Source organism: Apteryx rowi, unplaced genomic scaffold (assembly GCF_003343035.1).
Source record: "Apteryx rowi isolate R43461 unplaced genomic scaffold, aptRow1 scaffold_196, whole genome shotgun sequence".
In the NCBI taxonomy this organism is placed as follows: domain Eukaryota; kingdom Metazoa; phylum Chordata; class Aves; order Apterygiformes; family Apterygidae; genus Apteryx; species Apteryx rowi.
The window spans coordinates 498,194-516,283 of record NW_020448263.1 but is presented as its reverse complement, the minus strand read 5'-3'; the positions used below and the strand labels follow the sequence as shown (position 1 = coordinate 516,283).

General features: G+C 39.0%; 1 protein-coding gene across 1 annotated transcript in view; it reads right to left on the bottom strand.

Annotated features, from left to right (window-relative positions):
- The window catches only part of FRMPD4 (FERM and PDZ domain containing 4), a 120,958-nt gene that overhangs the window by 14,556 nt on the left and 88,312 nt on the right, over positions 1-18,090 (bottom strand). The window contains exons 4-8 of the mRNA XM_026062920.1: positions 17,232-17,277; positions 7,783-7,887; positions 6,490-6,597; positions 2,417-2,548; positions 182-301 (exon numbers count right to left, since the gene is read on the bottom strand). Of these exons, the coding sequence (XP_025918705.1) occupies positions 182-301; positions 2,417-2,548; positions 6,490-6,597; positions 7,783-7,887; positions 17,232-17,277 (511 nt within the window). The remainder of the gene's footprint in view (positions 1-181; positions 302-2,416; positions 2,549-6,489; positions 6,598-7,782; positions 7,888-17,231; positions 17,278-18,090) is intronic.

The window sequence follows — 18,090 nt, the reverse complement described above, 5'->3', positions numbered from 1 at the left end:
GGAAGGGGACTTTCCTGATAATAAAGATCTGCACATTCCCCAAGTTTTATACAGCAGAAACAAAAACGAGGACTTACTACAGCCACATTTTTCTACGTGAAGATATAAATCTATATATACACTCAGTTACAACCATCTTTTTATTAGCCTTTACGTTACCAATGGCTGCACTTTCACTCACCTGTACATAGAGATATTCAAAAGCGACTGGATCTCTTCTTAAAAGATCAATGGGATCCTTTGGGACAAAGCTAATCCTGAAAAGACATCTCATCTTATGGGAGCTTGGCCTCTGAGTCACCTAGGATTGTACAGTAATCACATCAGAGCTTGGTCATACTGCAATGCAATCTGTACTTCTAAACTTTCTGACCCTGCTCCAGAGGCACTGATAGCAAGGAAAACAATTTTGTCCAACAGACCTTTGCAATGGGCGCTTTATTAAGTATTACACATAAAAACATCATATATATATAATCTTGTGGAAAGAATTTAAGACTTATATAGTCATAACTGCCCAACACAACTCATTCTCCAAGCAATGGAATTCACTTACTCAAAACCAGAACAAAAGGACAGATGACACAGACCTTAATGAAAGTTATCCAACAAATGAGGTGTACTTCAGCAGGATCAAGATTCTCATGAGCTAGAAGGGTGACAAAGTTTTTGGGGAGAGGTCACATTTTATTTCTCAAACTAACTGATAATGGAGGTGAAGGACAGGTTGGCAGCTATTATTCTCACTTTCTCTTGATTGTATTAATCCATTATGCAATTTGTGAGAAATTTTGTCTTTTCAGTTTTCCTGGGTTGTTCTGGATTAAGATATTTGCCCCTAGCCTTCTGACCGATACAAACCTCTCCCAGTGCTTTAAGGAATGAAAAAGACTTCTTTGCTTGTTGGTCAGCAAAAATCTTTGTTAAAAATGTAATACAATAATCTGGGTATATTCACAGGGGACCACCACATAGCTAATGAATAATTGGATGAAAGGGCGGCAATCCAATAACACTAACGTAAGTCATGGTCAGCAGCAACATTATAATAGCAAATTAAAGTATTGCTGATTGTACAGGAACTTCAAGGAAGAAACCCTCAGAATTAATATAGTTTATGCAGTTTATTTAATTAGACTAATGTAGTTAGAGAGTTAGTATACTTTATAATCAATGTCTTTAACTTATAAAACTATACGTTTTAAAATCTTCAATGAAGTGACTGTCTTGTACCCACAGTTTTCAGAATGTATGCTTATCCCACATCGTCTTTATCTTCCTTCCTAAGTATCTAGGCATACTCTGTATGCATAAATAACAGCTCAGGATGGGATTTTCAAAAGCTCTCTGTGTTGGCTTATTCTGATCCTTTTGATTTCAATGGGAATTTTACCAATTACTTCAAAGAGAGAGAGCTAGGCCAGGGGAGCCAGTATTGAGTACTTCTCAATATTGTACATTCAATACATAGCTTATAACCACAAGAAAAGAATGTTATGATGGCAAAGTCAAATGTTCAAAAGTTGGAAAATGCTCGAAAGACTGCTAGTTGATAAACTAAGTTCTTTCATACTGTTACACAGACTCTAGTTACACGATCAAAGGAATTCTGACATTTAAATTTAATTATTGTTCTCCATCTCATCTAAGAATTCATTTCTCTTCTTTGGAAAATTTAGGTGAAATGTAAAAAATACTAACATTCTCCTGTAATACAGAAACATCATGGAAAATTACAGGCTAAACAGTTTGGCATAATGATAAGCAGCTAAAATCAGGGTCCTCTGTTGGGAAGAGTGAAGTGACTTAACTCTAGTCAGAGCTGGGCTGTCAGCAGCCTAATTCTCCTCCCTGATCTGAGGAGGAAAGTCACAACAAACGTTTTGTGTATCACAACTCATCATCACAGAACTGACATAATGTCTCACTGCGTAAACACGCCAAACTTGGCTTCATCAGAAAGAGTATTATTTCCTGTTATCCAGATACACATTTGTATAATCAGATAGGAATCAAAGATCAAAATACATTTTTTAAGGAATTTTGATAGACTATGGTTTAAGAATTGTTATAATGGATTTTTGAGCTGTTCAGAACGTTTATTAGGTGTACCACATAAGATATGAAAAAGGCATTAATAAATATTTCCTAGCTTTAAGTATGATCTTTAATGAACTTTTAAACACTTTTTAATGGCTCAATGAAGCCATGAAATATGATACTTATGTAACAGGAAAATGATCATTCTGTGAGGACCTGATTCTTACAACCACATCTATGTATTGGTACTAAGTCTTTCATTCACCGTATTGAATGATAAATCTTGCAATTAACTCACTTAAGTAATTAAAAGGTTGCATAATTTACTGATTAACCAGTCTCATTAATATCTGTTTTCACATATCATTACACAAACCTGAGTTAGAGTCTCCTGTTCATGCAGCAAAAGGAGTTTCGTTCCAGATCCTTCAACCCTCTGCTCCAGCATCAGTGAAAAGTGTTCGATACACTTGATGGAAAGCTTTTCTTGGAGTGTTAAGATGACATCCTAATTAACAAAGGATTTATAAAATGTGATTAAACCCAGTTTCTTCATTGCCACACACCCTGCACATACACAGCACATGGTGAAAGCCCAGTGGTTAAAGGTCAGGATGGTACTGTTTCGCACTTGTTCTGCACAAGCGTAAAGGACATCACACACATTCACCCAGGGGAGAATCAGCACCTTTATATTCAAACATCTCGGAGTTGGTATCAAACGTGCATGTGAAAAATACATACATGGAATTACTGTGAACGGACAGTTCTCAGTGCAATTTAACATGCAAATTATACTATGTGAGCTGTAAATGATACCCCTCAGTCCGCCTGGAAATGAAACCTATCCATCAGCAAGGGAGAGAGGGTCTTGCCTTTCCTCTATCCACTTATTTCTGAGGGAGGGCCACCAAGCAATAAGGACAAAGCCATCCCCAGATTAAGATGGGCCAAAAAAATATTAAACGGATGGCCTTTATTCATTCTTACAGCAAGGTTTTTTTAAAAACACACTTTGATCTTTTATTTATTAACACACTTGCATTTAAAATGCTGATAAAAAGTCAACAATTATGATACCTATGCCACACAGCAGCTTTAAATTCAGGAACCATTTTAATTTACACTATAAAGCCTATTTTTAGAGAATTTTAATTAGGCTTTTTCCCATTGGCTTACGTCTAAGAGTAATCAATTCAGGAACAATTGTTTCTAAAATAACAGCTGAACAAATCTTCTCACAAAAACATTCAACCAATCCATACTTTACTTTCATATACTGCTCTGTAAATATATATGTAGAGTATTAATATCATCTGGCCATTATCTTTTGTTTTGCTGAATGCTGTAGCAGATAGAAATGTATAATAACCCATCATTTAAAAATAGTATCACACTATGGTGAAAGATTAAAGCATTTCTATCCATCCAAGAGAATGTTAGATATACATAAGGATCCAGATGGATAAGATTTACTAAGGAGATCATGATGAATAGTAATCTAAGTGTTTTAACATAAGTTAGGAAGATTAATTGAACAATTACAGTGTGTTTATGGAAAATCAACATCAAATTGGTGGAAGGATGAAAGACGTGTAGGGGGATGGGGATAAGTCTGTATGCTGTAAAAAATAAAAGCATTAATGGATTGCAAGCAACCACTCTAAATAATGGAGGTTAATATTACACTGTTCTGACTAATGGTGAATTTATTGCTTATGCATTAAATCTACTTTTATTTATACTCCTAAACTATTGTTCAAAGACAAGGGGTATAACAGTAACATGAAGAAATATGGTATTAAAAGGAATTTTTGAAGAGGAAGTAATAAGGCACTATAAAAGGCACTATTTGTTGCTAGCTATCTTGGACCTTTTAAATATGTTGCTAAAATACATAGGCACTGAATTACCCAAACAGATTAATTTTTTGCTAACACAGAATCACAAAATGACAGAATAGTTGGGGTTGGAGGGCACCTCTGGAGATCATCCGGTCCAGCCCTCTGCTCAAGCAGGGTCTGTTAGAGCAGGTTGCCCAGGGCTGTGTCCAGTTGGGTTTTGAGTATCTCCAAGGATGGAGACTCCACAAACTCTCTGAGAAACCTGTGCCAGTGATGAGCCCCCTCACAGTGAAGACGTGATTTCTTATGTTCAAGTGTAATTCCTGTGTTTCAGTATGTGCCTATTGCCTCTTGTTCTATCACTGGGCACCACTGAGAACAGTCTGGCCCCATCCTCTTTACACCCTCCTGTCAGATATTTATACACATTGAGCCCTGAGCCTTCTCTTCTCCAGGCTGAACAGACCCAACTCTCTCAGCCTTTCCTCATACGAGAGATGCTCCAGGCCCTTCATCATCTTTGTGGTCCTTTGCTAGACTTGCTCCAGTAGGCCCATATCTCTCCTGTACTGGAGAATCCAGACCTGGATGCAGCACTCCAGATGCGGCCTCACCAGGGCTGAGAAGAAGGGAAGGATCCCCTCCCTTGACCTGCTGGTAACGCTCTGTCTAATGCAGCCCCGGATACTATTGGCAGTCTTTGGCATGAGGGCACATTGCCTGCCTGCGTTCAACTTGTTGTCCACTGGGACCCCCAGGGCCTCCTCTGCAAAACTATTCTCCAGCAGGCCAGCCCCCAGCCTGTCCTGGTGCATGGGGGACTGACCCCCTGGGGCTGCATACAGCCCCAACCTATCTTCTCATCCAATAACTTATAATCAACCAGTTCAGGTGTTGCTTCTCATGTGGACTGCAGGTAAGCCACTGGTTGCACCCTTGTTTTTAAGTGGTGAATGACCGGACAGTTAGGGGCAGGGAAAAACTATTTGCCTTTACTCAATTGGGGCATGCCTAGTTTGCTCAGGTTTAGAAGAAAAAGCAAAAATGCGCACCCACCCATCCATGATTGGGGATATACAGACACACATACACACATATATGTGATATAGAGCTGTGCAAGCTATGGAATATGTAATAGTTTGAATTAGATGAACAGAAAATTGTTTCTGCAAAAAGTGAGAATGATTAAGGCCAAAGGAGGCTTACAACATTAGTAAAACTGAGTTGGTGAGCTGCATGGGTTTCTTTGCAAATGACTATAGGTTAGATATGTGGCTATACAGCACACGACACACCCATGACAGAACTACTGACAACTAGTACAATGTGATGGCCACAGAATAGCCCCCCAAGGAAAAATATCCTGGAACAGATTGGTTGGTTATACACTCATAAAATAAAATACTGGGAAGTGCACTCAGGGGCCTTAGAAGGGGATGGAGACCTCAACCTCTGTGTGAAGCATGTCTCCTAATTCTTCACCCAACCAAATTCCCAAATGGACTGAAGGACTTYGGTATCCCATGGCTCTAGTGTGGAGGCTTGTATCCATTCCTTGGGCTCAATTTATGCCTAAGGTGTATGTATGAATTACAAACCAAATTTGCAGCCTCTTTTTCAGTCTAACTTTAATATCTGTTTTGTTCCTTCACCTACAGACAGGAGTAAATTTCCCCATTTCTACTTTAGTGAATTGCTCTCCTTGCTGTTCCAACTGGTTGAGCATATGACATAATCACAGTGAGCAGAAAAGCAAGATTTCTTGAAATATGCATAGTTTTACAATCCCTTAAAGCCAGCAAAAGTTGGCACTGCAGCTGAAAATTGCATCCCCCAGCCTTTGCTGCTCATTCCCACCCATGTATCTCTCTTCTCTCATAGTCACAAGCGTGCACACTGCCATGTGGTGAACTAGATTTGGTAACTGATCTGGGTTAAAACTAACTCACTCAAACAAAAATGCTTGAGAGAATAAAAACATGCCCAACAGTGCTAGTCGTATGCTTACTGTACTACTCCAAGGCACTCACACACGTCAACGACGACTTTGATTTAGGAACCTAAATGGAACAGAATATCACAGATACCACCCTAGTAGCCTTAGCAGTGGGTCAGAGCTTCACCGCTTTGTTTAATCGCTACGTGAAATGTGTTAGGGAAAGTATAGAGGACAATACACTGAGATGAGCAATTTATCACCAGCATCACCCTACAATATCCCATCCCAAGTTCACTGGATGACAAGTTAGATGACAGTCAATTAGCAACCAACATCTTAATCTTCTTAGCTTCTCACTTTTGCTGACAAATCATGCTATCATTTGGCAGCATATCAAAATGATAGGTCCATGCAATTTTAATTGTGTTCCAGGCACATTAAAATGATCACTCCTACTTTTTCTTCATTCACAATACAATGCATGCTACCATCAGAGAAATAGAATGAAACATTATTTCTTAACTATGAATCCAGCCATAATTGAACACACTAGTCATTCTGATCTTAAAGGGTTCAAAATACATTACAATTATCAAAAGGTCTTGCAAAATATTTAATTGGCATCCTGAGCATTGCATATTATGGGATTTGGTAGATTTAGCCTACCTTTATTGAAGTGCTGCAGTCAAAACGGAAAGACTTGGTTTGTCCATTTTCAAGATACACCTTCAGAACATTTGGCATGAAAAGAAGTGAATTGTCCTTAACTGTTTCCTGCCAAGCAAATCAGTGAATCAGATTACAACTCCACTTTACATGTTACAAGGGAAATTGAAATTGCGTTCTATAGAGAAGGGCATCATACAGATGAAAAGGTAACATCTGAAAATGAGTTTGTTGACTCAAATTTAAAGCAGAATTAGCTATGCCCTATAATATTCTAGCCATGCTCATTACAGCTGCATCTACCACCTGTCTTTTACTTGGAATAAATAACTCTTTGTATACATTTTATTACTGACTTGGAATATTTTCTTTCCTTAAATACTGTTCCTCTGACAATAGATTCTACCCCTAAAGTTGAAACATTTTCAATAAAATAGAAAAATGGATTACTGTGCCTCTGCAATACAGTGAGCTATCTAGTGTCTTTAATCTACAAAACTGGAACATCAGAATCATTAGTAAAAATTAAAATCAAGATGTTATACATTTTCCTTAATGCTGGATGTTAAATCTGGCATAATTTAAGAAGACTAATGTATAATATTGCTACTTAATTGTGACAATTCAAAAAAAATAGTAAAATATACCCAGAAAGGAAGGGAAACAAATAAGGCTTTGGTATTTCAAAAAGAGCAAAATCTGTTTTTGAAAAAAATACAGTATCATTTCATGTCTGAAAGAGTTGAACAAAGGCATCAGTGCAGAATGATTTTCTGGCAAATTATGAAAACAAGAAAGAAGTTCATGTTTAAGGAGGAGTTCAGTGGCTCTCATAACAAGGCTGACTTTTCCGAGAGCTGGAAAGAACAAGTTCAAGTAGATAAACCAAATTTTAAAGATGTCTGTAAGGTAGAGTTAATCCGTTTTCCTGACATGCTACTTCTCTTGAGTTGATGGATTTTCCATTTACAAAAATGCCCTGAGAAAACAAGCAAGCATTATCAAGACTATAAGGAAAGATATATGTGTGCTATCTCCACAAAATGCATATTCACTAGCATTTTAATTTTTTTTTAAAAAAGGGACAATTTTTTTTAACAATATTAGGGGCCCAATTTGTAAGATTTAAAAAATGGACCTTTCTAAAACTTCAGAAATAGAAATATCCTTTTCTGTTTTTCGCAAGCCTATCACCATTGTTCCTACCATATATCTTCCTTACTTTCCAGCCTTGAAGCTTACCTTTGGATGAAATGCTCAGTCCTTCCTGAGGTTAAAAAGTTGAATACTCACCGACACCTGGCCATTGATAATTACTTCTTCTGAGAAGCGCACTTTGACAGGATTGGACTTCAATCTTGCCTTTTTTGCAGCACTAATAAATGCTGATTTAGGAGACTGGAAGGAGAAATGATGACAAGATATATCACATAATTTCAAGTTAAAACATATCTTTCCTTTTTCAATTAGTTACCCTGTTTCTCACACATTGGGTACTCCACATATAGAGCAATACTCTGCATACTGTTCAATGAGAAGAATGCTCCTTGAGATAATATATATACACAAACATATACATAGAGGTAACCACTGATGCATATGGCACATACTGAAACTTATCCCACAGTCAGACTGGAGCAATGAGAAGGGCTCTCAGTATACATACAAATTCCTTACAGTGCTTTGTCAATGACTGCTGTCAACCATACTTGCTTGCATGAATGAACATTGATCAGTGACCAGCCAGTGACCCTTTCTTCAAACTTCAAATGGAAAATTTTGGCATGATCCATGATCCACTACATATACATATACACACAGTTTTTGCAAAAAAAGTGTCTGAGAGCTCTCCAAGTACAGTGGCATCTCATTATATCAGTTCACTTCCAAGCACAGGTTATAACCACCAAAAGGACCGTGCAGACTAGCAAGGTTGTCCTCCATTCTCTACACAAGTCCTGTGAAAGGCTTGGTTACAACCGATCAGACACCTGTGGGACTTCAAGGATTAGACAACCAGAATCATTCCTGATTTTCTTCTGGGACTTAGCTGACTTTTACCTACTACGTTATTCATTGGATTGATCCATGATCAAGTGCTCTGCCCTTGGAAGAAAATCTCTCCCCCCATGGGGAGTTTGACTAACAACTGGGATAATGAAGCTATTTTAAGTAACAAATTAAATATACACAGTCAAAAGGATTTCCATTTTCAGCAGCAGAAGCAAGGTGGTTTTATTCTCAGGTCATTTACAAATACAGAACTCTTGGCATCACCTAACTCCACAGCCATGATAATGGGCAATGGAAGAAATTCTGGCTTCACTGAAAATCACTGGGTTCCTCTGGACCGGGTTTTGGTCCATTTATTTCAGTAAGACGTGAATTAGGATTTTCAGAATCTTACCCTAACTCCTGAGGAGTGGCCTCAGTAGTTTTGGATACTGCAAGTACCAACTTGCGTTGGTTTGTTTGTCTGTGAGAAATTGGTGCAGGCATCAATGGCAATCCTGCAACAACCTGCTATTATCAATGCAGCATGATGGCAATTCTTGTCAACACAGCAAGTCTGGTCATCATCACTAAAATTTGGACATGACTAACAATCTGAAGGAGTGAAGGAGTAGTTCAGGCCATGTGCTCTTGTAGTCTCTGATCTCTGCTGAGACTGTGTAAAAAGTTACTTTTCTGCGATGGAGAAGTCTAGTTTTTAGAAACTGGAAGGATGAAGTCTAGCTTGTTTTTATATGCCACTGATTTATCATCACATGGAAAATGTGGTAACTATTACAATGGGCTCAATATCAACCAATAAACAAGGAACGCAAGGTGCCACACTCCAGGAAATATTAGAGTCATCTGATAATTCCTGGACTTCAAAACAGAACCAAGAAATAGAAGTGAATGCTTCCTCAGTTTTCCAGTTCATTCTTATTTATCTTTTCTCTAACAGCTACGACCATATGGTGCTTTTTTTTTTTAACCAGTAACAGTATATGAAAGAAAATTCAAATATGGGATCAAACCAAGCTGAGTTTCCAAAACTAGTGATGAAAAACACAGAAGGGCCCCAAAAGATCAGAAAAAATGGCAGAAAAGAAAAAAACTAAAATAGAAAAACAAAAGTTCTTCTTCAGTGAGAAGGTACAACAAGGATATGGTAATGCAGCATGCTTACATACGGAACTTTGGAGATGAATACCTAGAAAGAGATAGTCTGCGGTAACACCATGATTAAGATCATTGCACACATGCCCTTTCTGATTTCCCCCCTCTCCACATGGTGCTCCCTTTCTGCAGTGTGTAAGGGGCATATTCGATCTGATATCCAAATAACAGACTGCAATCTCTCTATTCCTGCTGCCATGGGACAGCACAGCTACAGGAATAGGCTGACTGGCTCTCACTGGCAAGGGCAGGTGAAAAGAGGAGTATCTTTCAGGTACTCTTCTTGCTGGAAGGGGCTTCTTACAGCTGTTTGCTCTTGTCACAGATGAGTCACCAGCCTGGCCTCTCTTTAGAGGTAGACTGCCAAATTTTCTTCTGGATTCTGGTAAGGTTTTTCCCATACAGTAAATTTGGTGGACCGCTATATAGCTTTGTCGTTTGCTCTCTAGAACCTCAAAAGTCAGTGTGTGGGGGGAATAAACACTTAAATTATCCCCAAAATGTGATATCGGAGTCCAGCACAACTTAAAAGCTTAAACGTACATGAGGTCCCTGGAACCTCCTTGAGCAACAAGGTTTAACATTATTGCATAGCAAGAGGAGTATGCCATCACCTGTGATAAAATGTGCAGGTTCCCTACCTCCTCACTTCTCCTACCCCTGCCTGCCTGCACAAGGGAAAGTGGATAGGAGTTAGGCATCTTTCAAGACACTCTGGGTACACCTGAAAGTAAATTGCTTTCTAAAAAACCAGGGATATAACAAAAACTAGAACAGCTGTGCCAAGTTTTGGGGAGAATAGTCTCTGCTGACTAAAGGTTTGAATAATATCACAGCTTTAACATTTAACTACACAATCTCCGTTGTTTCTATATCTGCATTAACTTGGCACTTGACGTTTTCTCTTTGAGAAAGGAACTATTTCCAAAGAGCGGGGAAAAAACCTAAGCAAAATATTTATTTTTGTTTATCAAAACTTACTTGTCTATCTAACAAAACATCAGCAAAATCATCTGCTGCTCTATTATATTTGAATGTCTTATCATTTCTAGGCTAAGAATGCTATCAATACATTATTCTCCAAGCGGCAGGTTCATTTGTTTCTGATATGCCATCTTTTAGGCAAAAGGAAGCCATTGTTCTCAGCTGACGACCTTAAACGGGAGGTGTTTACAGTAATGCAGTACGTTTATCACTGCAGGTAAAGTATTTGCATTGTCACAGATAAAAGCAGCTTAATTAGAGTGACTTTTGCAAAATGAGGGAACACATTTTGATAACAAGTCAAAATACTTAAAAAATACAAACTTTACAATGTGTGACCTACATAGTGTTTTCTGCTAAAACTCAAATTTATCAGGAATTTGAATAATTTTTACTAGTTTACACAGAATTAAGTAAAACTTCAGCTGATCGTTTCAGCACTACTTAGAGAAACTTCTAACAAGAGACATGAAGCATTGCACAGAGATTTGTTTGGAGGAAATGACAGTGAAAACTGAGATCCTTCTTTGAACCCTACTTGTAATCATAATCTATGGGCATCCCATCAGCAGGGTCAGAGCATGAGAGATTGCTAGCAACAAGGGGAGGCTTTCTGGAAAACGGTATTTTTCTCATTTTTTTGGACTTCTCAAAATTGGATCTAACTTTTGTCAGCAGCATTATAGCAGACCATTTTCAGATAGTTGTTTGAAATTATATGCTTTATTTTGAGGGAAACTGTTTTTACAGTGAAAACAAGAACATTCAGTATTTTGCCCACTTTTGCAGGTCAGCTGCAATTTGAGGCGATTCCAAGTGAAATGGTGTTTATATTGCTGCAAAAGCCCCTCTGAGTCCTCTCACTGGTAGGGCTGTTGCAACAACCAAATCATTCCTCACGCTCAAGAAAAAGAAGGATTTAGCAGCTTAGAAGAGGATAGCATACTACTGAGTTGACATAAAGAAGTAAAACAAGGCAGCAGTATGGGACAGTCATAAAGGTGTAAGGAAAACCTGCTTTCTAAAAATGAGTGTCAAATCAGACTAAAATAAGGTAGTTTTAGGTAGCCACAGACTGTATATACGCAATCAGTTTAAACCTTGTTACCTAAAACTAGTCTTTAGTTAGCTATGAAATATTATATTTGTTAGGAAACAGGGAAAAATTGTATGACTGCAAAAATGTGTTGATTTTTTGGGCCATCCCTAAAGGCAATTATGTGAGGCAAAATTTAGCAAGCAAATAAAACATGAACAAGAGGAAGAATTAAATTTATTAAGTGGAACAGTACATAATGCCCAAAGGCAAACTAAATATTGTCATTCATGTCTGTGAGCAAGGCTGAAACAACTAGACTGGCTCACAAGAGCACTGCAGAAGAGCAGGTAGAGACAGGGAAGTAATGATGTTGAGAAATTTTACCATGCAGTAATTTGTTATCACCACAGTGCACTGACAGATCGGCATCAGTAGTGTTCCTTTGTTAAACTCTTGGCACAAGTTTAATTGTTGAAGTAGTGATCAGATTTCTGATCATTCTTAAAAAATCATTTTTTTTTCCTAAACAATGTGATCTACCAGACACGATTATATTTTGTTATTGCCAGAGGGTAATCACAGTCAAATTATTAGTCACATACACGTATAACACATGCCTCCAAGGTGGGAAATTGCCAAACCTTATTTTAATCCAGGAACTGCAAAAATTCAATCAGTTCCATCCACAGTAAACGACAGGTTTATTGTGACTGTTCCAAGTGCCGTGAGTGAAACCACAGATCTGTTTCAGACTTTGTGGAATGTGTGGACATGTCACCTTGTCTTCTGACTAGATGGGCCTGCACCATCTACCTCTACGTTTATAAAATGTGGAGGTCCTCCATGATATCCTCTTCACTGGCCTCTTGAGATCCTCCTCGTCAAGCTCCAATCCTTTATATTTCTGGATTACTCCTTTACATTCATGGCTGCTTCTCATAGATCAGTGATGTCTCTTAAGTGCAGAGAAGTACATAAAAAGACAGCCTTGCTGTACTAGTTGAAGCCCTACTGAGCAAATTCTGCGAGAAGGAGGACCTCTGGGAATGAAGCAACCTTCGGCCCAGACAAACCCYGGCACCAAAAAGGAAGGAATATATGAATGATAATGCACCTGAGGTGGGAGAAAGGCTAACAAAGAGGGAAAAGAGACCTAACAGGAACTGTGGGGGCAGAAGAGAGGAAGAAAGAACTAGAATGAGAAAAAGGCAGACAGGGTGAAGGGTGGAGAGCCTGAAACACTTTGCTAAAACAATTAACACGAAATTTTACGCAGGATTTTCACATATTCTTTCCTGCTGAACAGACTGTGTATTTTGTACAAGTACACTCTAGAAAAATTGATACAGCCTAAGAAGGGGCCTCCAGAAAGAAAGGACAGGTGCAGCAGCGCACACGGGGATTTATACCACACACCGATGAACGAGGAAAGGCTGTTCGACATAGTTCTTATATAAGAGGAGTCCTGTCCAAACAGCAAAAGGGTTGTTGGAAAGTGGCCATGTACCAGCCTGCACTTCTAGGAGGCAACACACTTAGTATGTTCGTTAGTAACCACATTATAATCATGCTGTGTGTAGAACTATAGCCACGTATGGAATTAAGCATGCCAAAAAGCTCATATGGAAGTTATGTAGTGGCAAAGGGCCTAAACAGAATTGGGAAAAATGCTGTTATGTATATATTCAAAGAAAAAACTGTCATCATTCTACATCAACTTCTCAACTCCAAGTAGTCAAAAACCATCCTGTTCAAAAGGCTCGTATGCCTGGCTTCAAAATGATTTTTAAAAGTACAGTTTGATATTCTTTTTCACTTCAGGTTTCTAAGTCTTTGGAACAAACCTGTTTCTTTTTCATACCCTTGTTTACAACCAAGTCTAGATATAGTGCGCTTAGCTATTAATTGCACAACTCCAGAAGGTTAAGCAGAGTGAAAAATAGACAGTGAGAGACTGTCAATAAAGTCAGGTTTAGCCACAATCATTACAATTTATAAATGACTGTTATTTACTGAAGTTTCTCTGTAATAATTGTTTCTCAGACACATTAACTGTATTATGATATCTCTTTCAAATGGATGTAAAATAAAAAAAAAAACCTTATCCTTTTTCCATCACAGAACTTACGCACAGCAAAATTGCCATAGATCTCTACTGGGCCTGGATTATATCCAAGGATCTTAAGAGATTAATCATGAAAGCAACGTATCAAATGATCTCTACATATAAAATCTGAACAGATAGCAAAACAGGCATGTTATTTGATTTGAGTAACGCTTAAAACTTAATAAGGCACCAAACTGAATGATAGTCCATTTACAGAATAAAATGGTCAGAAATGATAATCAAATGCTGTAATTCTAGAAATCAAAACTTTAAACTGCTTCGAGTGCTTTAGCTATTCAGTCACTTTCTTATGAGCAGTGGTGATATTAACCTAGCAGAGATTTATTAGATTGATGGAAAGAAAAAGAGAGTATAATGCTTTGGTGTGGTCATAATTAAAATGAATTTTTAATGAGTTTAACCATTAAACAAAAATGAATGCACTTAAGCAAAAATGATCTGCAAAAGCTTTCAGAAAGTACTATGTGAAGTACAGAGTACTATATATCTAGATTACTTTGACTTTCACCTGCAATCATAAAGAGTGGTTACTTGAAAACATGAAAACAATACAAGCTCTAAATAGTATAAATAAAAACAATTAAGAAACAGCACTCTGTAATCCATCTTGGCAGATATAGAAGCAAAAAGGTTCACCATCAAGAAGAAAGCTAGATGAAATGTTTCTAATGATGTATTTCTCCCAGGAATGGAAAAGAGGGTTCAGTCTTTATTTAAAAGTTCTTAGTTTTCCTTTGTCTGGTTTGTATTTCATCTTTCCAGTTTTATAAGCAAAATGGTAAAAGCGAAAAAGGAGGAGGCAAAACTAAAGAAAAGAGGAAACACATAAGCATCATAACTTTTGAAGACATAAATATTGTTCAAAATTGAAACAAAATGCATTTGTCAAGGGACCCAGTGCGCTCAGAAGTACATCTGCTTCTCACTGAATGGAAGAAGACAGCAGGCATGGCCATGCTGGCATAACATCAAATATCTGAAGGGAGGGTGTCAAGAGGATGGAGCCAGACTCTTTTCAGTGGAACCCAGCAACAGGATGCGAGGCAATGGGCACAAACTGAAACACAAGAAGTTCCATCTCAATATGAGAAAAAACATGCGGGATGGCAGATCTGAGATGAATGCCACCTAATCGGCACAGGTACTACTAACAGTCAGGTTATGGCAGGATGAAGTCCAGCTTGAGCCAAATGTTGAAGAATAACTCAGAGTCCCAGCAGACTTCACAGCACAGGGTTCACATGAACTGAGGGACCCTGCGCTGTGTCAGGGTCTAAATTTGGGTTCACACACTGGCAACATCCCCACTGCTCCTCAACCCTATGCACACCTTTGTTTCCACTGCAAGAAAACCTGGGCTTGAAAGTGGTGAGGGAGGGAAACTATGATCCAGGACACCCTTGGTCTAGACAGCGATAGGGAAGCACGATACGAGCAGAAAAATCAGAGATCTGCAGGGTGCAACAGTTCAGACTCAGCCACTAAGTTCATGCCACCTAAGCATTCCTACTTTGTGATGAAAATGGGTAATTAAAGCTGGTGCTAATATGCACACAACTATCACATCTTCTGACTGCTCTGCGGACATACTCAGGGAGAAAATCTTCATGCCTATATGAGTTACAACTCCCATTACCCCCAAAACATGGGTGCTTTGTCTGCTGAGGTAGCATTGGGCTCCTATACTCCAACAGGCACGCCAGAGGGGGGGCAACCCAATATCATGCATAAACTGGGCATGTCAGCCTACACAGTTCCTCACAGGAAGCACAGTGCTTCAATACCATTTATGGCTTAGTGACATCTAGATATAGTTTAGTTACTAAGAAGATTTTGGTGCAATATAAGGAGAAAAGCAGCTTCTGCCTTGTAAGGCCTCGAACAGGGGTTGGATACAAACAAACAGCAAAGATATCAGGTCACAACTTACCTTCTTCTTCAGAGCAACTGCTGGAGGAAGACAGTACCTGTGCTGGAAATGTCTCCCACTGGACATGTTGTGCACAGTTCATTTAGGTTTACAACTTGCCTTATGTTCAGCATAGACAAGCTTGCTCTCCTACCAGCAGCACAGCAATAACAGGCCACAACACCTCAAAAGCATTCAGTACTACAGTTTATGGTTGCCTTTTAATTCAGCAAGTAACCACTGAGCCACATGTACCTGCACTAAAGCACATGCCCTTTTTTCACCTGACATTTAAAGAAAAGAATGAAGCCCATCAACTGATGAAATAAGCCAAACTGTATAAAAAGAGAAGCCTTTCAGGAACCTTTTCCATATTATACACATTTCCTGTGATCAAAATCACTGTCTATAATCCAGTTAGCTTTAAAGGCATTTGGGTTTCTTTATTTAGTCAGATCATGTCTGCATCTTCATTTAAGAAGGCTGAGGTCTACCGGATCCCTGCTTACTTACTGCTTACCTATGTGGCCACCTCTAAACTAGTCAGAAGGGCTAGTAAGTAGTAGGGAAGCAACACAGCAGTGACAAAGTTGCATTTGCAGGATTTACATTTTGGCTGCTTCAGCAGATGCATGTGTTTTCACATCTTTGCATCAAATCCACCTTACCCCTTATTCTTGGAAGAAAAAGACACAATTATCCCTTATTGATCAAAACTGTCACATATCAGGCTAGCAAACAGGGAGGTGAATGGACATGTTACATTGTAAGGGACATAACCGGACTCACTCCTGACCCACGGTTGAGGCCCCTCAGCAGCCTGCAAGGTGCATACGGCTGTGCACAGGCACAAGGGGAGAGAGGGATGTGTTCGCTCCCCTGGTTTAGCCTCTCCCCTTTCTCATCTGTCCCTCCTCAACCAGGGACTGGCCTGAGAGCTCACAAGCCCCCTCCCCGCAGCACTAATGGTGGTGCAAAGGGCTCTGTAGCCCCAGTCAGCATGGTGGGGCCCAGTGCTGGACCCCGCTGCGACCCAGACTGCCTCGCTGCAGTGGCCTCCCCTCCACGCCTCTCCCCCAGTCGCCAAACGCGCTGCCCTAGAGAGAGAGACAGACTCCCCTCGCACACAGGGAAAACTAGCTTGATATGCTAGTGCAACTCAGCGGCGACGAGGCGGACCCCCGGGAAACCCAGGAGCTGCGACAGACCAAACCTTGAACCCTTGGGGGCTGCAGGGGGATGGTGCCAGCACGAGTACTGGGCAGGATGCCTGCGCACCCACGCGCCTCCAGCGGCAGGAGTTAAAACATACCGTTATTATTTAAGTTAGTATTACACTGAGCGCAGTACATGGTAACACACAGTCTTAAATATTGCCTTTAAAAGACACAGCCCTTATCTCACTTTTTTTTTCTTTTATTACACAGATAAGGTAGAGATGCAGACCGCATATAGGCAGACAAAAGCCACTATGTTGCTAGGAAGGCAATTCGGAAAACACCAAGGATACTTACAGGGTAAGGTTGAACAACAGTAAGGAGGATTGATTCTTTGCAGCTTCTGCAAAAAAGATAAAAAAGTAAAACAGTAAATATTCATACTTTTATGCACTACAGATAAACAGCTTTTCTTTTTAAAGGAGGAAAGTGCGGTCCTATGGCAAAATGTTTATTACAATCACATAACAGAAAATTACAGAGATGAATAATATGCCAAAATAACAATGAATATTAAAAATTACATTTTTTCCAACATAACAAAGTGAATTGACCTAACTTTACAGTTTCTACAGAAATATTTGCTGTCAGAGAGGCTCACATACTGCAATGATGATTTTCTCTAATGAGAATGGAATAACATCTGATTAATTCCATGGGTTCAACATTTATAAACTACATATTTCTGTTGCCTACTTAACAAATGCAGATAATTTTTACACCACCTAGCTCTTGTAAATGTAAGGCCAAATTTATCTGAAGACAGCAGTATTTTCAAAGCAAAAATGAGGACAAAATTTAGTCCCCCGAATCTTCTCTAGCTCACTTTTTCCAGTGGGTGGAGAAAGATTAATATTTGAGGAACAGCCTAGTTAGAAATTTTTTTTTTATGATATTACTAAAGAAAGGTTCTTCTTTAAAATCGTATAGCTCTTTAGGATGAAACTAGTGAAAACAGAACATATAAGCAGCTCTAAACAAACTGGCTTACAAGACAAAGAGAAGAAATAAATGGGAAACTTAATATGATCAAGTGGTTTAGGCAACTTGAATGACAAATAAATGCAGATTTTTCACTATTGGTGGGTAGTTGGTGGTGGTGGATGACTGGGGAAGAATTACAGGAAAGTGGAAGAAGAAGGAAAATAGCAATCAG